The sequence below is a fragment of the Bos mutus genome, chromosome 25 (genome assembly GCF_027580195.1).
Source record: "Bos mutus isolate GX-2022 chromosome 25, NWIPB_WYAK_1.1, whole genome shotgun sequence".
NCBI classification, from domain to species: Eukaryota; Metazoa; Chordata; class Mammalia; order Artiodactyla; family Bovidae; genus Bos; species Bos mutus.
Genome location: NC_091641.1, coordinates 8528362 through 8548092, shown reverse-complemented (window position 1 = coordinate 8548092; position 19731 = coordinate 8528362). Strand labels below are relative to the sequence as shown.

The window sequence follows — 19731 nt, the reverse complement described above, 5'->3', positions numbered from 1 at the left end:
AGAGCACAGTATATGCTCAATGAATACTTTTTGATTAAGGGAGTGAAAGTTGGACCTTTGATTGCCTTCCAACCTTGTCTGCATGATGAAGTTTAACATTCAAGGCCTCTCTCACTGGTGTTATCTCCCACCCACGCTTACCCCTGTGCCTGAGCATCACAGCAGGTTCCTGAGGTTCTCTGGTTGCTCCCCACTCCCACCCCCAGTGTCTGGGCATGCTCCTTCTGTCCAGAAAGCCTGCAGCACTGCCTGCTGCACACCACTCCTTCAACATCCAGCTTGAACATCACTGTCTCTGGGAAGCCACCCTGAATCCCTTACACACTGAAATCATGTCCCTCCCACAACCCAGGAGCACCTTAAGAGCAGAACAGTGGCCCCAGAACATGCATTCCCAGCTAATGTTTGATGAATGAATGAATGAGCGTAAGACCTGTATCAGAAAGGTAGTTTAAGGTGAAGGGCACACATTCATTCTTTATTAATTTTTCACGCTACCATTTAATATGCATCTCAATAAGGGATGCTTGACATGGTACCAGGACTCTCTGAGGGCAGGAGCTGTGTCTCCCCTTCCTGTCCTCTCCCCCACAGGGCCAGACAACGAGCTCCGGGGCTGCACCCATGACTCACCCCACTGAGTCACCCTGCACACAGGAAAGCACTCTGGACCAGGAATCAGCACTCTCCCTGCCACCTGTCCCCTGGAACCCTGGGCAAGCCCCCTAGTAGATGAGTCCCGGTCTTGCATCTGTCAAACAGGGCACCACCAGCACTTGCTGTGTGGGTTACTCAAGATTGAGGTCTGGACAAGTGGAAGGGGTGTGGCTGTCTCTCAGGCCAGGCTACATCTGAGCTAGCCTTGGGCCGGACTTTCCAGGGAAGGAGGGATGGCTGGAACAGTGCCTCCAGCCCGTCTGCCAGGCAGCTAACCTGAGCCCACAGTCTGGGAGAAGTGCCAGGCTCTGACACACTGTGCAGCAGGGGGCTGGCTCAACTCCAGAGCAACACCTTTGGCAGCCCCCGGGGAGGGGAAGGGGGAATGCTTGGCTCCAGGTCAAGAGCGTCTGGGCCAGGGCACGGAGGGGGCAGCTGGGGGTGTGCAAGTGGCTGTTGCTCAACAAGAGGCTGGCAGGAACCCGGAAAGGAGCATCTGCTACTGACTAACCCCCAGCCACCATCCCTCTCCAGCGCTGCGAAGATCTTCCCATTAGTCCAGTGGAGCTGGGCCCCTGCTTAGCTACCCTCAGCTTCTAGACAGGAAATAAGCTCTCAGGCTCGGGGCTGGGATGCAGGGTTGGGAATACAGGGGAAGGAGAACGAGATGAGGCAATAACCTAGATCTCCTTCCCCCCAAATGGAGGGGTTCCTGCAATCTTGCTGAGAGTAGAAACTAAAGGAGGTGGTCACTCAGCATCAGACTGTGAACCGAGAAATCCTGGGGAAAGAGGAAATCCTCCTGAGCCTGAGTCTGAATGAGATACTGGGGGGAAGGCCGAAGGGGTGGGAGGCACAAAGGCTGGAACTCTGGAGGTTTGTGGAGTGGGGTGATGCTGCAGACCCCAAGGCAATAAAATTAAGGAGGGAGGTGGTGTCTGGCCTCTAGCAGAGATGTGAGGAGCTCTGGAGGTGAAGATCCAAAAACACTGTCTATGTCCAGAAGGAGGGATGCTGAGCGGTTGAGTCGAGGGAGGATTGGGATGGGACCTCCGGGCGGGGTCGAACGGACGTTGGGAACGCAAGGGAACGAGGTCCCGGGGTCTGTGACCCTTCAGCCCCTTCGGAGCACCTTAAGCGGGATGGGGTAGGAGCCCGGGTATCAAGAGCCCCAGAGCTGGGCTCTCGGCTGGGACCCACCGGGGCGGAGCAGGCGCGGGGCGGGGCCGGGCTGGGGCTGGGCCGGGGTCCCGGGGGCCGGGGCGGGGCCGGGCTGGCGCTGCGCAGCCGCGGGGCGGCCGCCGCGCATGCGGGGCTCACCGGGCTGCAGCCGGCGCCGCTGCCACTCCCGGGAGCATGAAGGACCGAACCCAGGAGCTCCGCACGGTGAGTCCGACCCCTGCGCGGCGCCGCTGGCCGCCGGCGCCCAGCGCCCGGTCCGCTTCCCGAGCGGCTCTAGCGGCCCCTGGGGCTGTCGCCCCTGCGTCCCCGGCCAGGGCGGGAGCGAGCGGTGCCAAGCCGGGGACCCCGACCGCCCCGGGTCCCGCCCCTCGGACCCACTGGGGTCACGAGCTCGCGTGAGCTCGGCTCCGATGGCCCGCGGGCTGGCGGCTGGAACCTGGGGTCCTAGATAAACTTTTCGGCGCCCCCCTTGTTTTCGGAGGGATATTCTGGAATATCGGTGGCGGGACCGAAGCTTGGCCTCCCCGTCGCCCGGCGGAGCAGGTCCCGACCCTTGTCTCCCCGCTGTGCCTCCTCACTGACCCTCCTGCCCTCCCTCTGGTTTAGACCGACGGCGGGACCTGTGCGAAGGGAACGGCCGGGGGCGGTCCCCTGTCCAGAGCCCGGCTGCAGGGCGCGCTGCGGAACCTGGCCGGTCGGGTGGGGCCGGGCTTCTCGGGCTGGCGCTGTCTCGCGGGACGGCCGCCGCCCCCATCACCTTCCGTCACCTGTAGCTCCCATCACCTGTGGCTCCCCAGCCGGTGGTGATCGGCAGCTGCTGCCCTCCCCGATCCGGGAGGGGTCAGGCCCGCTGTCTTTCCCTCTTCTTGGCTTCCGGGCAGCCGGGAGCCGGCGTTTCCAGACCCTTCCTGGTTTTCCAGATCGTATTCCGACTTGAACCTATTTTTTTCCACCTGTGTTTCGGAGGCCACTGGGGTGTGGCTTCTGGGGCGTGGTTCCAGTGGGGGGAGCAGAAGGATGCGCAAAGGTTTCGAGTCAGAGTCCGCCCTCTGCCAGCCCAGACAGAGATCCCTGCTGCCTGCTCCTTATCATCAAAGCCCCTCTCCCCTGGCCTCTGCTCTTAACCAGGGTGTTAGCACCTCTGCCCTTAAAGATGGCAATCTTGGGAGGGGCTACGCGGCCGGGACCGTGCACAGAAGGAAGTGAAGCCTGCCTGCGGGGAACCCGGACATCAGGGCTCTAGACCAGGTTGAGGCTCCTCTGAGGCCCTGGCTGACCACCCTGCTGATCTCTTGCGGGGGTGGGGGGTGGGGCAGAGTCTCCCTAGAACCCTTCCCCTGCTACCCAGCTTAGAGCCAGAGACCTGGACCCCTTATATGGAAAGTCCCAAGTATCCTTTGGGCTTGTGATCCCATGGCTGGTCCTCTCTGCACACAGCTTCCCTGCACTTGTGCCTGGCTCTCCCCCATCGTACCAGTCTTGTCTCCTGGGCAGCCTGGGGCTGGCACTTGTGCTCTCCTGCCTCCATCACCCCCTTGCTGTGGCTGCCAGCCCCACTCTCCCATTAGACCTGTATTATTCCTGGCTGAGTGCCCAGCACCCCCCCCAGCACCCCCCACCTCAGGGTAAACCCCTGGAGGTTTCAAAGGAAGAAGATGGTCCCTCATGTCGAATATGGTGTCTATAAACACTTCCCCTGCCAGGCTTGCGGTTGCCCTCAAGTTTCCTGTGCGCAGTTGAATCAGAAGGAGCGTTGTTATCTTGGGGATGAAGGGCGTGTAGTGCATTTCCTGGTGTTTGGGTGCCTGGTGGGTCAGACCAGAGTGTCTGTGGGAACCAGTGCTCAGGGGGAACAGAGCCCTTGACATCTGACGTCTTCTGACTCATCACCTTCATCCCCTTCATCCCCTTCACTGAAGGGAAGACAGAGGCATGAGAGAGAGAGATGTGGCTAGCCTGGCAGATCAGGTGGGATGAAGGGGCTTTACCTAGGCCTGAAAACAGTCAGACTTAGACGCGGCTGAGACCTAAGGGCTAAGAGACATTGGACTGTAGGAGCTTGAAGCTAGGTCTTTGCTCTGGTGAATCCCTCCCCGAGCCAAGCACATATACACACGCACACACGCTAGCCAGACTGGTCCTTAGGTGATGAGGCCTGGCTTCTCTAAAGTAATCTGAGGCTTCCTCTCCAGACGTTCCCCCACTCCAGGCATTCACTGCCCACGCAGGCTGCCGTACTCGTGGCTGGGTGGCCCTGTCCCTTAGGGGCTGCTAGCACCCTTGAGGATCAGCTGGCAGAAGCCCACACTGAGTGGGGTGCAACCGTTAGTCTAGGGGCGGCCATTCCCACAAGTCTTCCTTTGGGCTGCACAGATTCCCATCTAGGAAGTAGGTATAGGAAAACTGAGAATCCAGCTTCTTAGGGCAAGCAGTCACGGGTCTCCTGACTCCAATTCTATATCTGAGGGAGACCTTGAACCCCAGGAACCAGAATCCCCAAGGAACCGAGAGGGCCAGTGCTGGCTGGGCTGGACAGAGGGTGGTGCTTGGGACAGCTGCTTGCACCATCCCCACCCTCCCTCCCCCTCCCTCCCCCCTCCTCCTCCTTCCTCACCCCACGCCACCACATTTGGAAGAAGGAAAGCAAGAGAAGGGAGCTTATTTATAAAAGTCACACTTGGGGAAGGAGCTGGCATGTTTCCTCCGCGCTGCAGGCCGGGCCCAGCCCTCCAGCCTTCTCCAGCCCTCCTCATCTCTCACGGGGGCTGATCCTCTCCTGCAGAGAGAGAAGGAAGGGGTCATCCAGGGCCAGTGTGGGGGCCTGAAAGCGTCCAACAGCCCTCGGAGATCAAGGGCAACCTGGAGCCCAAGGAGACGGGTGCGGACGTGTGCGACCAGAATGTATAAAACCAGGGGGACTTTGGGGACAGGTGTCCCCAGGCAGCCCCAGCCTGGCCAGCAGCCACCTCCGTCCCCCAGTTCTAAGGCCTCCCCGGTTTTCTTTCCCAGGACTGCTCAGAGCTGACACCCCTCCCTGGGCGCAGAACTCTGTTTCTGTACCTCCTGGGCCATGTGACACAGCGGGGGCCTGTGCAGGAGCCAGAAGCCAGAGAGAGGAGGGAGCAGGGGGGGGCAGTCAGAGCAGGAACCTTCCTGGAACAGGAGGTCTGAGATCGCCGGGGGGAGGAGCTGGATTTGACTGGGAGGAGGGAGGGAGGGTGGGCCAAAAGAAGGGACCCGTGTGAGAAACAGCAGAGGGGCTGGCGATGCCTGGGTCTGACACCCAGGGTCCCCCCTCGCTCACTGGGGCAGCAGGCAGGCCTGAGTGGTGAAGCCCAGTGCCCCCTCTGCCGACTTCTGAAGGGACTGAGGGTCTCGGAGCAAGAACAGGCAGGTGGGTGCCTTAACCTCTCCGTGCTCATTTGTCTGCATAATGGAGCCGGCCGGCTTCACCCTGCAGAGCAGAAGAAAGGGGGGGATGTAAGAATAGACCCAGGCTAGGGGCCCTTCCTTCCTTCCCATCACCTTCTTGGGATTTCTTAAAAAAAAAAAAAAATTAATAATGAATTTGGGCACATGTCCATCTGAGGTGCAGATGGTGTCCAGGGACTATCTAGTGCAACTTCGTATTCTACAGAGTGGAAAACTGAGGTCCAGAAAGGGCCAGGAGTTTATCTCAGGTCACACAGCACCTGGAGGGAGGCAGAGCCCAGCCCCTCCCCACACCCTGAAGCTGCTTCCCTGAGTTGTGCTGGGGCCCTGCTAAGGGGTAGACTGGCAGAGGCGATCTGGGGGGCGGGTGGGGGGGTGGTTGCAGGGTGGGGAAAAGAGGAAGGGGTCAGAGAGAGTCCTTTCTTTCTAGAGACCTATCTCAGTCTCTGGCACACCCCTGACTCAGCTCTGGGCCTCTCTGCTTTAGTGAGATAGGCTTTGATTAGTCATTAAAAAGAAGGGGGAAAAGAAAATAGCCCTCGAGACAGACAACAGCAACTCCTGCTCCAGCAGCAATGAATCACCCCTGCCTGCTGGCCAGCCGCCATCTCCCGGGACAGGCCTGGAGACTGCCTGGCCTCCGCACCTCTTGGAGGAATCACACTCTTATTTCCAGGAAGGGATCGTGGAGTCCTGGTGCCTCTGCCTAGAGAGACCATCAGGGCTGCGCAGCGGGGGCTTCTAGTGGGGTCCCCTCCCCTGTCTCAACAGGTCCCTGTGGTGGGGGCAGTGCTCACACCCACCCTGACTTCCTTTTCTGATTGCTCAGGCTGGAGGCGATGAGACCAGAGTCAAGATAGCCAGCTGGCCAGAGACCAGGCCAATGGTTCCCAATCCTGAGGGGCTTTAAGGAAAAAAAACAACTTCACCGCGCCACCCCCATAGATTCTCATTTGGTCTGGAAGTTTTTTTTTTAAAACAAACAAACAAACAAACAAACAAAAACACCCTACCCCCAAGGGGCTCTGTTGCTGGACCAAGGTTGAGAACCCCTGAAAGATAATTAAAAATGTGCGTGCATGCTCATACATGTCCGACTCTTTGTGACCCCATGGACTATAGCCCACCAGGCTCCTCTGTCCATGGGATCTTCCAAGCAAGAATGCTGGAATGGGTTGCCATTTCCTCCTCCAGGAGATCTTCCCAAACCAGGGATCAAACCCACATCTCCTGCACTGGCAGGCAGATTCTTTATCACTGAGCCACCTGGGAAGCCACGAATTAAAAACACCAGGATCAAAAAACAAACACCAGGACCAACTGGATGTTGGTTGGATATGAGAGGAGGAGGAAGAGTGTGGATGCCCCCCAGTTTCTGGCTTCGGAGACTCTTTAAGAACGGGGGCTCAGGAGGAAAAAGTGGAACTTAGTTCTGGCCAGGTGGTTGGCAAGGTGCCCATGTGATGTCTGGGGGAGTTTGTCCGGAAGACGGTTGTACCTCGGAGCTTGTAACTGCCTCACGACTGCAGCTGCTGCCTCCGCACCACAGCCTCTCCAGTCCCAACTCTAGTCCAGCCGTCTTTCTGGAGCTGTGACTGCCACTTTGAGAGGGTTGGCCGGTTCCCAAGGGAGCTGGGGCCCTAATCAATCAGGGCCTTGGCATAGATGGGGATAAAGTAGGAGGGGGCAACAAAGGCATAAACCATCAGATTCTCACAGACTGGGACAAGGGTCAGAACAAATGAAGATCCTTCATTTGAGCCCAAAAGCCAACCAAGTAAACAGGGAGGGGAAGGGCTTCTTCCTTGGCTTCTGTGATCTCTGGCTGCATTAACAGAGGTCGACTTTGTAGAAAGAGGGAGGTGGTGGGTCAGATCTTTGGCCCTGCTCAGACCACAGTCAGCAGCAGATTCAGTTTCTATCTTGTCCTGCTGGAGAAGACAGAGACTAAGTGGAACAGATCTGGGGCAGGGGCTTCAACTTAAGGCCTCTGGGAAGGATCTGAAGCAGAGGGAACTTGGTCAACTTGAGAAAAAGAAAACCAGGGAGGATGCAGATGCTACCCTCAGATTTCTGGCGGGGCCAGCCCAGGGAGAGGGCACCAACAGGTTCTTTATGGCCTGGGGCCAGCTTGGAGGAAAGGGAAGGGCTTTCTAACAGTTGGGGCTGCCCCAGATAGACAGAAGAGCCTGGGGGAGCTAGTGAGCTCTCCACCACTGGAGGTGTGAAAGCTGAGACTAGAAGCTGTGGCCAAGGTGGCTTTTCAGGTCTCCCAGGGCTTGAGAGTGTGTTGCAGTGGCTCCAGTAGGGATGTGAATAGGGTGTGGGGAATGAGAGGAGCGAGATCCCATCCCTGGGGAGATGAGGAAGGCTTCCGAAAGAGGTGGCACCTAATGAAGAAGGGAATGTCGGTTTCATGGAATCAGCACTGCAGGCAGCGGGAGCCGCCTGGGGACCGCAGGGAGGACAGTGGGCAGATTCTAGGAGTGGATGGTTATAGGTGGGGTGCGCTGGGATCAGATTTCAGACTGGAGCAGTGAGATAAAGTGGAGGTGGGTGGAGGGGTGAGAGTGAAAAGAGCCTGAGGAGGAAGAAGTTGTAGCACTTGGAAGGGATGCCCTGGGAGCATCCACTCCCGGTTTTGCTCAGAGCCACGGTTGGTTTGACGCAGGCTGTGAGGTCAGGCCCTAATGTATATGTGTGCGTGTGTGCATGCTCAGTTGTGTCCGACTCTCTGCGACCCCATGGACTGTAGCCTGCGGGTTCCTCTGTCCCTGGGATTCTCCAGGCAAGAACACTGGAGTGGGTTGCCATTTCCTTCTCCAATGCATGAAAATGAAAAGTGAAAGAGAAGTCGCTCAGTTGTGTCTGACTCTTACTGCTAGCGCCACCTAATTGATGGAGAGCGTGGAGGAGGATGTGGCATCTCCCTGCTATCCTTCTGTTGGAGAAACTACCCGAATCCAGCCTCTGTGCACGGAGGCCGTGCAGGGAGCAGGTCAGACCTGGCTGGATGCCTGGAGAAGACAAGTCCATTTTGCAGGTGGGCAAGCTGAGGCCCAGAGGGTGGGGGGCACCAGCCCTGGAGCCCCTGGCCGTGACTCTCGTCTCTGGTGACTCAGAGATGAGTCTCATTTCTGGTGACTTGTCTTGGGCTCCAGCTGGTCATTACTCCCAGAGGGAATGGAGCTGGAAAATTCTCCTTCCACCTCTTTCCGCTCACCCCTATCCTCTGGGTACCGGAAGGACAGAGAGGCCAGGATGCTGAATGGCAGGAGCTCCCAAGGACACCTCCCAAGCTGGCCAGCTGCTGTGGAGGGGGCCCTGGGTGCCCCCATCGCACCCTGCCTTGGTTTCCCTAGGGAGTGCTCCTCCTCCAGCTCGGCTTCTAGATTCTCTGTGGCTAAGGGTGGGCTTGGTGGGGGATGGGGACCACCTGGTGGCAGCCACAGGCACTTGTGGGAGCGAGGACTTATTTTAGCTGCTGGGGGAGGAGGTGTGATCTCTTGATGAGAGGGGCCGCCTCCATAAAGCTCCCAACCAGCCCCTTCTCTTGGTTGGCCCCACTTGGGTGGGGTGGTGGGACCCCAAGAGCCCCAGTCCTTTGCAGAACGTGCTACGGTTCCCCATCACTCGTGGGCCCGCCCTCCCCCAGCAGAGCATCGCTGTCCCCATTTCATAGAGGAGCAGACAGACCCCGCGGGAAGTCCCTCAGCCCGTCGGTGTCTGTCTGGGCACAGAACCCAGTCCCTTTGGAGGTGGCGGGGCCCCAGCACCCCCTCTCCTCCCCCTCTGCCTGCTCGCATCCTCACAAGAGAGCATCAGGCCGAGGGCCAGTGCCTCCTCCCCGTGGGGCACTGAGGATGAGGGGGCAGAACCCAGCCCGAGAATCCCAGGTGCCCGTCCTACCCTGAGTAGCCTGGCCTTGGCTGTGAGGGGCCTTGGCCTTGCCTGCAGAGCGAGCCAACCCTGGCTAACTCCAGGTGTGAGACGGACAGTAATGAGCGTGGCCGGCATGCTGGGAAGTCAGAGATGTAATTACCTCCAACCCTGTGATGGGCTGGCTTTTGTGTGGCGGCTCCTGGGGCGGAGGGGCCAAGCCGACACCTGCGGCTGAGACCCAAGGCAGGCCCCGAGCCAAATAACAACATGACTGGCCTCTGGTGCCTGCCAGGCCCAACTCTGTGCCTGGAAGGAGAAAGGATCAATGTCAATGCCAAAACTAACAGGGAGAGGGACTTCCTAATAGTCCAGTGGCTAAGACTCCATGCTCCCAATGCAGGGGACCTGGGTTCCATCCCTGCTCAGGGTTCTAGATCCTACATGCCACAACTAAAAATCCCTCACGTTGCAATGAAGATCGAAGGTCCCTGTGCCAAAACTAAGACCCGGCACAACCAAATAGGTAAATAAATATTTAGAAAAAAAAAAGACTAACAAGAGAGGTCTCCAGGCAGTCTGAGGGAGCAGGCCTGGAGGTTCCCAGAGCTCTCCATGGGCAGTAGCTATCAGACCAGCTTGGGTGCTGTGGGCATGACCTGTATCTGAGCCATCCTAGTTTTTAGCAGGGAGGTGTTGGTGGTGCCTAGGCCTAGGGGCTTCTCTGGTGGCTCAGTAGGTAAAAGAATCTGCTTGCAATGTGGGAGACTCAGGTTCGATCCCTGGGTCAGGAAGATGCTTTGCAGAAGGGAATGGCAACCCACTCCAGTATTCTTGCCTGCAGAATTCCATGGACAGAGGAGCCTGGTGGGCTGCAGTTCATGGGGTCACAGAGTCGGACACGACTGAACAACCCCAGGGATGTTGCAGGTCTCACTGAGGCTGGGAGCTGAGGGCACAGCCAGGCCTTGTCCCTGCCAAGGGGACAGACAAGGATGGCCGGGCCTCGGAGCTCCAACCGGAAGACCCTGCTATAGGGGGATCCTGGGCAGCTTGGGGTCCCAGGACCCATGGGACCCAGTGGTCCTACCACAGGGGCGCTTGTGTGTCCACCCCCCTGCAGGCCAAGGACAGCGACGATGATGACGACGTCACTGTCACCGTGGACCGAGACCGCTTCATGGATGAGTTCTTCGAGCAGGTGGGAGCCGCACCCCCGCCTCTCCCCAAACACCGGCAGACCTGGGGCGGCCATGTCTCACCTCTCAGCCGGCCTGGGGCGCTTACATACCCGCGCCTGAGCTCAGCAGCCCACAGGCACCAAGTAGTGAGCCCATTTTGAGGGTAAATAGACAGGCTCAGCGGGGAGCAAAAGTGGGGATTGCCCACTCCTTCCCACCCCCACCCCAATCTCGAAGAATCCTTGGATCAGCACTACCCACCCCCCTCACCACACACACACACCGGAACCTTGCCCGGCCTGGCCCTGACCTCCTCCGGCCCTACTCTGGGCCCCAGAAGGCCCCTCCCTGGATTTCCGCCCCCAGAGCACCTGACCTCGGCCCACAGGTGGAAGAGATCCGCGGCTTCATTGACAAGATCTCGGAGAATGTGGAGGAGGTGAAGCGGAAACACAGCGCCATCCTGGCCTCCCCCAACCCTGACGAGAGTGAGTGTGTGGGTGTGCGGGGTTGGGGGCCGTCCGCAGGCCTCCAGAAAGACGCTGCAGCCAGGGAAGGAACGCCCTGCCTTGCTGGCCGTCTGAGGGGCCTGGCCAGGTTGGGGAGGGTCAGGAAACACAGGCTGTCCCAGGCCTGGGTTGAGGGGCGGTTCAGTGCCCTTAATCACCGTGGGATGCCTGGTGGGAGGGGCGGCCCCGCCATCCCCAGGTAACTTGGCTGCTTTCTAGGACAGCCCTGGATTCTGGGAGGGAGGGATGGAGGGAGGAGCTGCCTGTGATCAATAGGAGGCGTCCCAGCCCAGCCCCTCCCTTTCCGTCGCCTCCCCTGGGGAGCAGATGGCTGCTCTGAGGCATCAGCGCTGTGGGAGGGCAAGCCGGCCAAGCAGGCAGAGTTTCCGGAAAAAGCTGGCGGCCCTGGCACTCGGCCATTGGTGCCTCGGAGCCAGGCATTCTCAGGGCTCCAGGAAGTCACCTCTCCCCCTGAACAGGGAACATGTGTGTGTCTGTTTTACTCTGTCCCTGGGCAGGTCCCCCTGACCTGTGAGGCACTGATTACTACTACAGTAATAATAGGCCAGGCTGACAGCATGCTGGCCTGGGATCCCTTCCCCTAGAAGGGGTTCACCTTCAGCCCAGGGAGGCAGTGATGGGCCAGGGCTCAGGCCAGCCGCCTGGACTCATCAGATTGGGTGTGTTTGCCGCCTGCCTGTTCTCGAAGCTCGCTCACCTCCCCTCTCCCTTCTCCAGCTCCTTTGGAAGGCCCCAGGACAGAGCACGGGGCAGGGTCCAGCTGCTGCCCAGGTGTTCAGGAGGAAGGGCCTAGGGCCCATAGCCCCCTACCCAGGCACCCAAGGCTTGATTCTGTTCTCAGTTCCAGCACTGCCTCTCTATCCGTGGCCTCTCAACCTCAGGCCCACAGGCATCCTCAAGCACCCAGAATAAATCTCTCCACGGCCCCAAAGTATGTTTGGACCTGAGCCCAGTGCCACACCAACCAAGCCCAGCGCCAGGCCCTTGGAAGGCAGAACGAGTCAACTGGGAGCCAGGGAGACTGAACCGGGAAGGGCTGGAGAGGAGACAGGGACCCCCCCAGAGCAGGGCATACCTCCAGTGTGGTCCTCAGGTCGTCCTGGCTCCCCTCCCGCCCCACCTAGAGGTGTGTCAGGGACGGCGTCACGTGACATGGTTTGTCTGCATGCCCACATGTATCTGGGTCAGCGCATGTCCCTGGTGGGTCACTCCTGGTGAGGCTCAGGAGGAGGGCTGACTGTGGGGTGAGACTGTAAAGAGCTGGATTTGGCCTCTCACCTGCCGGAAGATGGAGCAGGCGGGGGGAGGGGGAGGATGGGGAGCCAGAGTTGCTCTGCTCCCCAACCTTAGCTGTGTTGTGTTGCCTTCATCGGATATCAGCAGTGACCACTTCAGAATTTGCCACCTGTGAGCTGAGCAGTCAGGACCTGGCACTTCCCAAGCGGGGAGGGGCTCCCCAAGAAGGGTTCTGGGGCAGAGGCGGAGCAGGGTCGCCAAGGCATCACAAGGAAAGTTGGCAGGAAGTGGGGGGCTTTCCCGGGCCAAGGCTTGCTCTGCCTTCTCTAGGGACTGCCATCCAGGCTGGGCTATTTTGGGTCTGAGCAAAAGAGGCTGAGACATCAGAGCAGCTGGTAACCGAGTTTTCCTTTGTTCCTGCGAATAAGGCGCACGCACCCCCGCTCCTGGAAGCCCCCCACTCCACCTCACTCACATGCCAATTGGGAAGTGCCCTGCCCACACTTAATTGGCCACTGTCAGTGCCCCTCCTGAGTCCCCCCAGGGGAGAAGCCCCAGCCCCAGAAGCACGCACAGGGTGGGCGTGAAAGGTTGAATCCAGGCGTTCAGTCCGGGTTTCTCCGGGGTGGAGTCCGGGGGTACCCTGAGGCTGAGCTCCACCCAGCTCCCCAGCGGGAAGAGCCTTCTTGCCCCACTTTGCCAGTGGACCCTCCCCGGGAGCAGGGCAAGCTGGGCACTCCCATGGCCTCTGCCAGGTTTAGGGAGATGGTACCGGCTGGAACAAGGGCCAGAAACTATGCCACTGCCCTCCCCCAGCTCCACCCTCTCTTAGGCCCAGCCGCATGCCACCTCCAGAGCCAACCGTACCCCAGGAGCCCCCTCTCTCCAGCACTTCTCTCAGCTCCCACCCAGGCCAGGTGCCACCCACCTACCTGGCCCTCAGCAGTTGGCCTTCGCTGAGCTCAGACCTGGGGAGCAGGGCTTTGTGAGTAGAACAGGTCTGCCCTGGCCAGGGTGCTCGATGGGTCTGCCTTCTGCCTCCTTGGCCCTTGGCCCGTCAGCCCTTCCTGAGCCACCAGGTAGCGCTAGGTGAGCCCGCTCCCCCCACCCTCGACTCTGGCAAGTATCAGCTAAATGTTCCCCAGTGCCAACTCCAGCATCGCCAGCTGCTCCACAATTATTTCTGCCTTAAATTTAGACCCATCTGTTATCTACAGGGGGTGGGGGGGTAAGCCAGCCAAGGAGGAAGGGAGGCTCCTTGGAAGACAGCGCAAGAAGGGGTGAGGCTGCAGCTGGCGTGGGCCAGCCCAGGATGGGAGAACAGGCAGGGCCTTAGCCAGGGGACAAGGAGACCCAGGGTCTGCCCGGAGCGCCTCCTCGGCCCTCCACAGGGGAGCCCAGGGTGTCTACCCCACCCTTTCTACCTCCCTAGAGACAAAGGAGGAGCTGGAGGAACTCATGTCCGACATAAAGAAGACTGCAAACAAAGTCCGCTCCAAGTTAAAGAGTGAGTCTGGGCTCCAGGCCTCGGCTGGGGTGTGGGGGGCACTCCGGGCCTGCTTCCCCCACACTGCCCAGGGGGTTTCACTGACTCAGAGGGGTACACTGGGTCTTCCTTGCTGTCCTTGTGAGGGTACCACCATGTGCCATTCACTCAGCAGCTACCTGGCGAGACCTGTTTGTGCCAGGCACTGGGCTGGGCCTCAGGATGTTGCCGGGGACACTCTGGACACTGTCCCCCACTTAGGCTAGAGTGTTAGAGGAGTGGCTGGTACTGCCTGATCCCACGCAGGAGCCCCATGCACTCCTGGGAGCACAGGTATACATGCCCCGCGGAATGCCAGGGTCATGTCTGTGCCCTGTGGTTGTGGCCACCTGCCCCGCCCCCATGGCATGCCCCAGCCGGTGTTCCGTACAACCTTCATAATCAGGACGGGGTGGGCCTGCCCCACCAGGCTTAGCACATAGTGGATGCTCACACTCACACACTTACAGATACACAGCTTAGCGTGTGCCTGGGGCCTCACAGGTGAGTGTACATGCACATACCCACACATCTTGCCTGGAATAGCCTTTGCCGGCCCCTCCTGCATCAGTGCGTGGCGCGGCCCCTTCCTCTGCTTCCTGTGTGACCCCACTCAACAGACAACACGAGTCCCTCCAGGGGAGGTTCCGAACCCGATCCCGGGTGTGTGGGCCGCGAGGGAGCGGCGAACGGGGCAGGTTATCAGCAGCCGGCTGTTCCCCAGGCATCGAGCAGAGCATCGAGCAGGAGGAAGGCCTGAACCGCTCCTCCGCAGACCTGAGGATCCGTAAGACACAGGTATGGGAGGGGTCTTCGGGGCGAGTAGCCGGGCGCCGGAGGCTCTGGGGCCCCGATGGGCTGGGCCTGACACCTATACCCCCGTCTCGGGACCCCAGCACTCCACACTGTCCCGGAAGTTCGTGGAGGTGATGTCCGAGTACAACGCCACGCAGTCTGACTACCGCGAGCGCTGCAAGGGCCGCATCCAGAGGCAGCTGGAGATCAGTAAGTTGAAGGGGCGGGGGCGGGGCGGGGCTAGACTGCCGCTGACCACTCTGGCGAAGGGCCTGGCTCAGTTTGACCCCTGATCGCAGCCGGCCGGACCACGACCAGCGAGGAGCTGGAGGACATGCTGGAGAGTGGGAACCCCGCCATCTTTGCCTCCGGGGTAAGTGTGGCCCCCTCCCACCGGAGTCCCGGGTGTGTGTGCGAAGTGCTATGTCTGGGCAGTGTTTGGACACCATCACCGGGTGAGGCAGGTTTTAGAGAAGAGAAGGCTGAGTCCCGGAGAGGGCAAGGGACAAGCAGAGGTCCCACTTTAGTGCCAAAGGTGGAAGTAAGACCCGTCTCCTGCTTCCTCCCAGTCGGGCCGGCTTCTTGTGCCCTGTGCTCACTTGCCACCAGCTAGGGGGCTCCTTCCACCATCCTGAGGACCCTTCCCACCTGGGAGGACACGGTGCCCTCGGCCTCTCTATATTCAAGTGAAGCTCCATGTGCTGCCAAGCAGGGGAGCTTCCTGAAGGAGGTGGCATACAGGTAAGGGATGCAGTGTGGACATGTGATTTTAGGAGGAGGGATCAGCTACATTCAGGGTGGGAGGAAGAACAGGAGGAGAGGTTTCAGGAAAAAGGCCATTCAAGGCTTGGGTCCTTCGCGCAGTCATTTTGGGCTCCTACAGCACCGGTGGTGAGAACTACCACTCGGCTGTTAAAGGTGTGCAGATGCAGGTGGGGACTGTTATTAACCCACGTTACAGGTAGGAACCTACTGGTAGGAAATCAGGTCTCAGAGAAATCTGGTAACAGCTGGTAAGAGCCTGGGCTTCGATGGTGGCTCAGTGGTAAAAAACCTGCCTGCCAGTGCAGGAGACTTGGGTTCGATCCCTGGGTCGAGAAGATCCCCCTGGAGGAGGAAATGGCAACCCACTCCAATATTCTTGCCTGGGAAATCCCATGGGCAGAGGAACCTGGTGGGCTACAGTCCATGGGGTTGCAAAAGATTCAGACCATACTTAGTGACTAAACAACAATGGTGGGAGCCTAACAGAAAGTGGGGGGAGGGCTGTGGCTAAGGACAAAGCCACCAGCAGGCCCTGCTTCCAGAACATTCTGCTCAGGCCACTGCCCATCCCGGTGGCCTCTGCCCTTGGCCTCTTGCTGCCCTGGCCCCCACCCCTCCCCCTTCGATGGGTCCCCGGGTCCCAGCCCACGGCTCGCACCCCCTAGATCATTATGGACTCCAGCATCTCGAAGCAGGCCCTGAGTGAGATTGAGACACGCCACAGCGAGATCATCAAGCTGGAGAACAGCATCCGGGAGCTGCACGACATGTTCATGGACATGGCCATGCTCGTGGAGAGCCAGGTGGGTGCCCGGGCCCCCCCCGCCACCACACCCCACCCCTAGCAGCACCCAGGGCTGCACTAACCCTCCCCTTTCTGCCCGCCACGCTGCCCCCGCCTGGGAGGGACCCAGTCTTCAGGTAACTCGCTGCGTGCGGTTGAAACTGCCCACCTGAAGGATCCTCTCTGCATGGCTCTGCTTGGCTCTCCAGGACCCCAGGCCCTGCATGGCCCTGCCCACCTTCACTCGGCCTTGTCCTGTCTCATTCACCAGCTGTTTGTCACGTGGGCACGTGGAAGGGCATTTTTCTAGGAGTCAGAGGAATAGCAACGAGCAAGACCACGGAGGGCCTGCTTCCCAGAGCGGATGTCTGTTGGGCAATAGGGCAGCATCAGTGAATGACGAGTGGCGTGGTCTCTACCCGCACTGGGTGTTAGAGGGCGGCAGCCTGACAGCAGTGGTTCTCAGCCTTGAAAGTGATCAAGAGCCACACTCACAGCCCTTGTTCTACATTTCCCTGTGCTGGCCCCTGTTCCCAGAGATTCGCAGGTGGGGGTTTGTTGTTCAGTTGCTCAGTCATGTCCAACTCTTTGTGACTCCGTGGACTGCAGCACACCAGGCTCCCCTGTCCTTCAGCGTCTCCCAGAGTTTGCTCAAATTCACGTCCGTTGAGTCAGTGATGCCATCCAACTATCTCATCCTCTGTCACCCCTTTCTCCTCCTGCCTTCAATTTTTCCCAGCGTCAGGGTCTTCTCCAGTGCGTCAGCTCTTTGCAAGGGCTGGCCAGAGTTATGGAGCTTCAACTTCAGCATCAGTCCTTCCAATGAATATTCAGGGTTGATTTCCTTTAGGGTTCACTTGGGGGTAGGGATTCATACATTTGTATGTCTTTAAAGTTCAAGGGTGATCCCGATGCTACTAGTCCCTGGGCCACGCTTGGAGTGACAGTCACTGCAGTGACCACTGGACGGGATGGTCAGGGAAGGCCCTTTCTGAGGAGGTGGCATTTGAACTCCAAAGACTCCCCAGGGGAAGAGCAAAGAGCTGGCCCAAGTAGAGGGACCAGGAACACCACAGTTCTGATCAGGACCAGCAAAAGCCTGACTTCCCCGAAAAGCAGAAGGGCGTTCCGGGCAGTTAGAGCCCAGGGAGAGTTGGAAATGATGGAGACGGGGGGGACGGGGGTCCTGGCAGGCGGTGCTGGGCCCTGGAGTCCTTTCTAGTTGGAGGATCTTAGTGTGGGAGGGACGTGGTCCATGTGGGGAAGCAGGGAGACCTTAGGAAGCTGCTGCTTCCATTGGGGTGAGAGGTGCTGTGGCCACCAGTGGGGGCCGTGGAGTTGGAGAGAGCGGTCAGCTGCGTGGTCGAGTGGCCTCTGAGGGCTCCTACCAGGCCCACGAGGGCTGTGGGACTGGGCGGGGGCATCAAAAGCTGTCAGGACTGGATGGAACCATCATGCCTGGGGAGGGCTCACCATGGCCAGACTCCCGCCCACCACCACTCTCGCCCCCGCCTTGCTCTGCCTGGCGCTGTCCTCTGTTTGGCCCTGGGGTCAGAGCCCCAGACAAGTGTCCTCTGCATGGTCCCCTCCCCCTTGGCTGAGGCTGCATGGCCAGTTCCCGCCCCTGGATGGCTGCATTTTGGGGAGCTGCTCGGGGTGCCTGGACCCCCCTCCTCCTCACCTTCCCCTTTTCTCTAACCCCAGGCGCTGTCTTCCCAAAATCCCTCCTCGGGCCCCCTCGCCGCCTGGAGGGGGCCCCTCTGGAGCTGGGGTGCCCCTGGCCCTGCAGGGGGAGATGATTGACAGGATTGAGTACAACGTGGAACATTCAGTGGACTACGTGGAGAGGGCCGTGTCTGACACCAAGAAGGCCGTCAAGTACCAGAGCAAGGCTCGCCGGGTGAGTAGTCCCGTCCTGCCGGAGCCCACATCCTCACGTACCCAGAGTCCCCCGCCCTCAGGCATCACAAGTCCCTCCCCGTTTGCCTTCCCTCGGCCCTCAGCTCCGACCAGAGCCTCCACCTGGCTCTCCCAGGCCTTGTTGTTGTCTAGTTGCTAAGTCATGTCCAACTCTGTGACCCCATGGACTTGCAGCTCACCAGGCTCCTCTGTCCATGGGATTTCTCAGGCAAGAATACCGGAGTCCCAGACCTTCAGCACCCCATTAAAATCCCACCCAGACATACTCCGGGCCATCACTTTCTTTCTCATCCAGTCCCCCAAACTCTCCAACCCTCAGCCCTGACCAGAGCCCGCTCCCCAGCGGCCCCCCACCCCTCAAAGCTCTGCTCAGAGGAGGCTCCGCCTCCCTCCCGGCACCCTCTTCCATGCTCTCTGAGGCTTCTCTGTGTCTCCCCATGCAGAAGAAGATCATGATCGTCATCTGCTGTGTGGTTCTGGGCATCGTGATCGCCTCCACCTTCGGGGGCATCTTCGGATAGAAACCACCCTGCCTGCCACTCTGCTCTGGACGGTCCACCCCCAGGAGACCCCTGGCTGCTGCCCCGCCTCTGGCTCGGAGCCCTCTCCCCGCCGCCCCAGACTGCTCCTTTCTCTGCCACAGGGACCCCCACTCCCACCCCGCCCTGAGCCGTCGTGTGCATGATCTTGTGACAGTGTGCGTCTGTACCGAAGAGGCAGAGGGGAGCCAGGCTGGGAAAGAGCCAGCCGGGTGGGGACGGGCCAGCAAGGGAGACTCAGGCCCAGGCCCTTCTGATCGAGGAGGGCTGCCCCAGGGTAGTTAGCCATGCTCCTGTCCCCCAACCTTCAGTAGTTCCACTCCATCCCAGGGTCTGCCCCCTTCTGGATCAAGGCTCTCTCTGGACCCCAACCTTGCCTCTTCTTGACCAGCCTACCTGCCCCGTCCTGTGTCCTCTCCAGCTGTCCCCCTGAATGGGCACCCCCTTCTGAGGGCTGGGGACCAGCTGGCCACATGGTGCTGCTTTTTGGTTTAGGGGAGGGGTGGCCCTAAGAGACAGCCCAGCTCTAAGCCTCTAACAGCCGATCACTGCCAGGGGCCGTGGCCGGGTGGCTTCTGGCCGAGTCAAGACCCGGCTTCCTCCCCTACCTGGGGGCAGAGTCCCAACAGGTCTTCGGCTGCCTCAGCCTCCCTCCTTCCCTAGTTCCTCCAGCCCCCAGAGGGCTATAGCTGACCCCAGGGAACATTCTGGAAGAGGCTGACCGGGGGCCTGGTCTCCTGCCCTTGGAGCTAGGGCAGCAGGGCAGGCCCTAGTCGGGCCTCTGCACTGGCGAAGCCCATGCCCGGGCCATCAGCTCTCCCCGGGTTGGGTCCTCAAGCCATTGTGTGTTGCATGTGTGGGACAGTGGTCCCGGCTCTCCTGTGCTCGAGAAGTCAGTGTCACTTCAGGCCTGCAATCTTGTCCCACCCTTGCTGCCTGCCCCCATCCCCACCACGTGGGTGTTGGATGTCTCAGATGCAGTATTCAGCCAGGGAGGGGGCACCTCCCTCCTCCCCACCGGCCCGGGACTTCTCAAGTCTGAAACGTGCTCCCTGCCCAGAAGCCCTCTTCCTCGTCGACAGGCAAGGAGTGTGCATGCGTGCGCATGCAGCGAGGGCCGGGGCCAGGCCTGTGCCCCACCCGCCCTCCGCTTCGCTCCTGCCCAGTGACTGTGACCACTGTCCGTGTTGCCTTCTTGAACAGCGACTCCCCACCCCACCCCCACCCCTCACCAAAGGTCTTGGTACAACCAGCTGCCCATTTTGTGAAGTTTTTATGTAGAATAAACATTTGTATCTGTACCACG

At 59.8% G+C, this 19731-nt stretch overlaps 1 protein-coding gene across 4 annotated transcripts; it reads left to right on the top strand.

Annotated features, from left to right (window-relative positions):
- The first annotated feature begins 1940 nt into the window (after positions 1-1940).
- Positions 1941-19638, top strand: STX1A (syntaxin 1A). Of its 4 annotated transcripts, none has more exons than XM_070362489.1 (10): positions 1948-2043; positions 10274-10351; positions 10720-10819; positions 13530-13604; positions 14347-14420; positions 14519-14627; positions 14717-14790; positions 15848-15985; positions 17756-17866; positions 18330-19638. In XM_070362489.1, exons 1-10 carry the CDS (start codon positions 2014-2016, stop codon positions 18405-18407), a joined length of 867 nt encoding a protein of 288 aa, XP_070218590.1. In that variant the 5' UTR covers positions 1948-2013; the 3' UTR covers positions 18408-19638. The 4 variants fall into 4 exon arrangements, 1 of the variants encoding a protein (XP_070218590.1); XR_011462617.1 differs by having other exon boundaries at positions 1956-2043; positions 13532-13604; positions 14243-14420; positions 17671-17866; XR_011462618.1 differs by having other exon boundaries at positions 1961-2043; positions 17671-17866.
- The last annotated feature ends 93 nt before the right edge of the window (positions 19639-19731 follow it).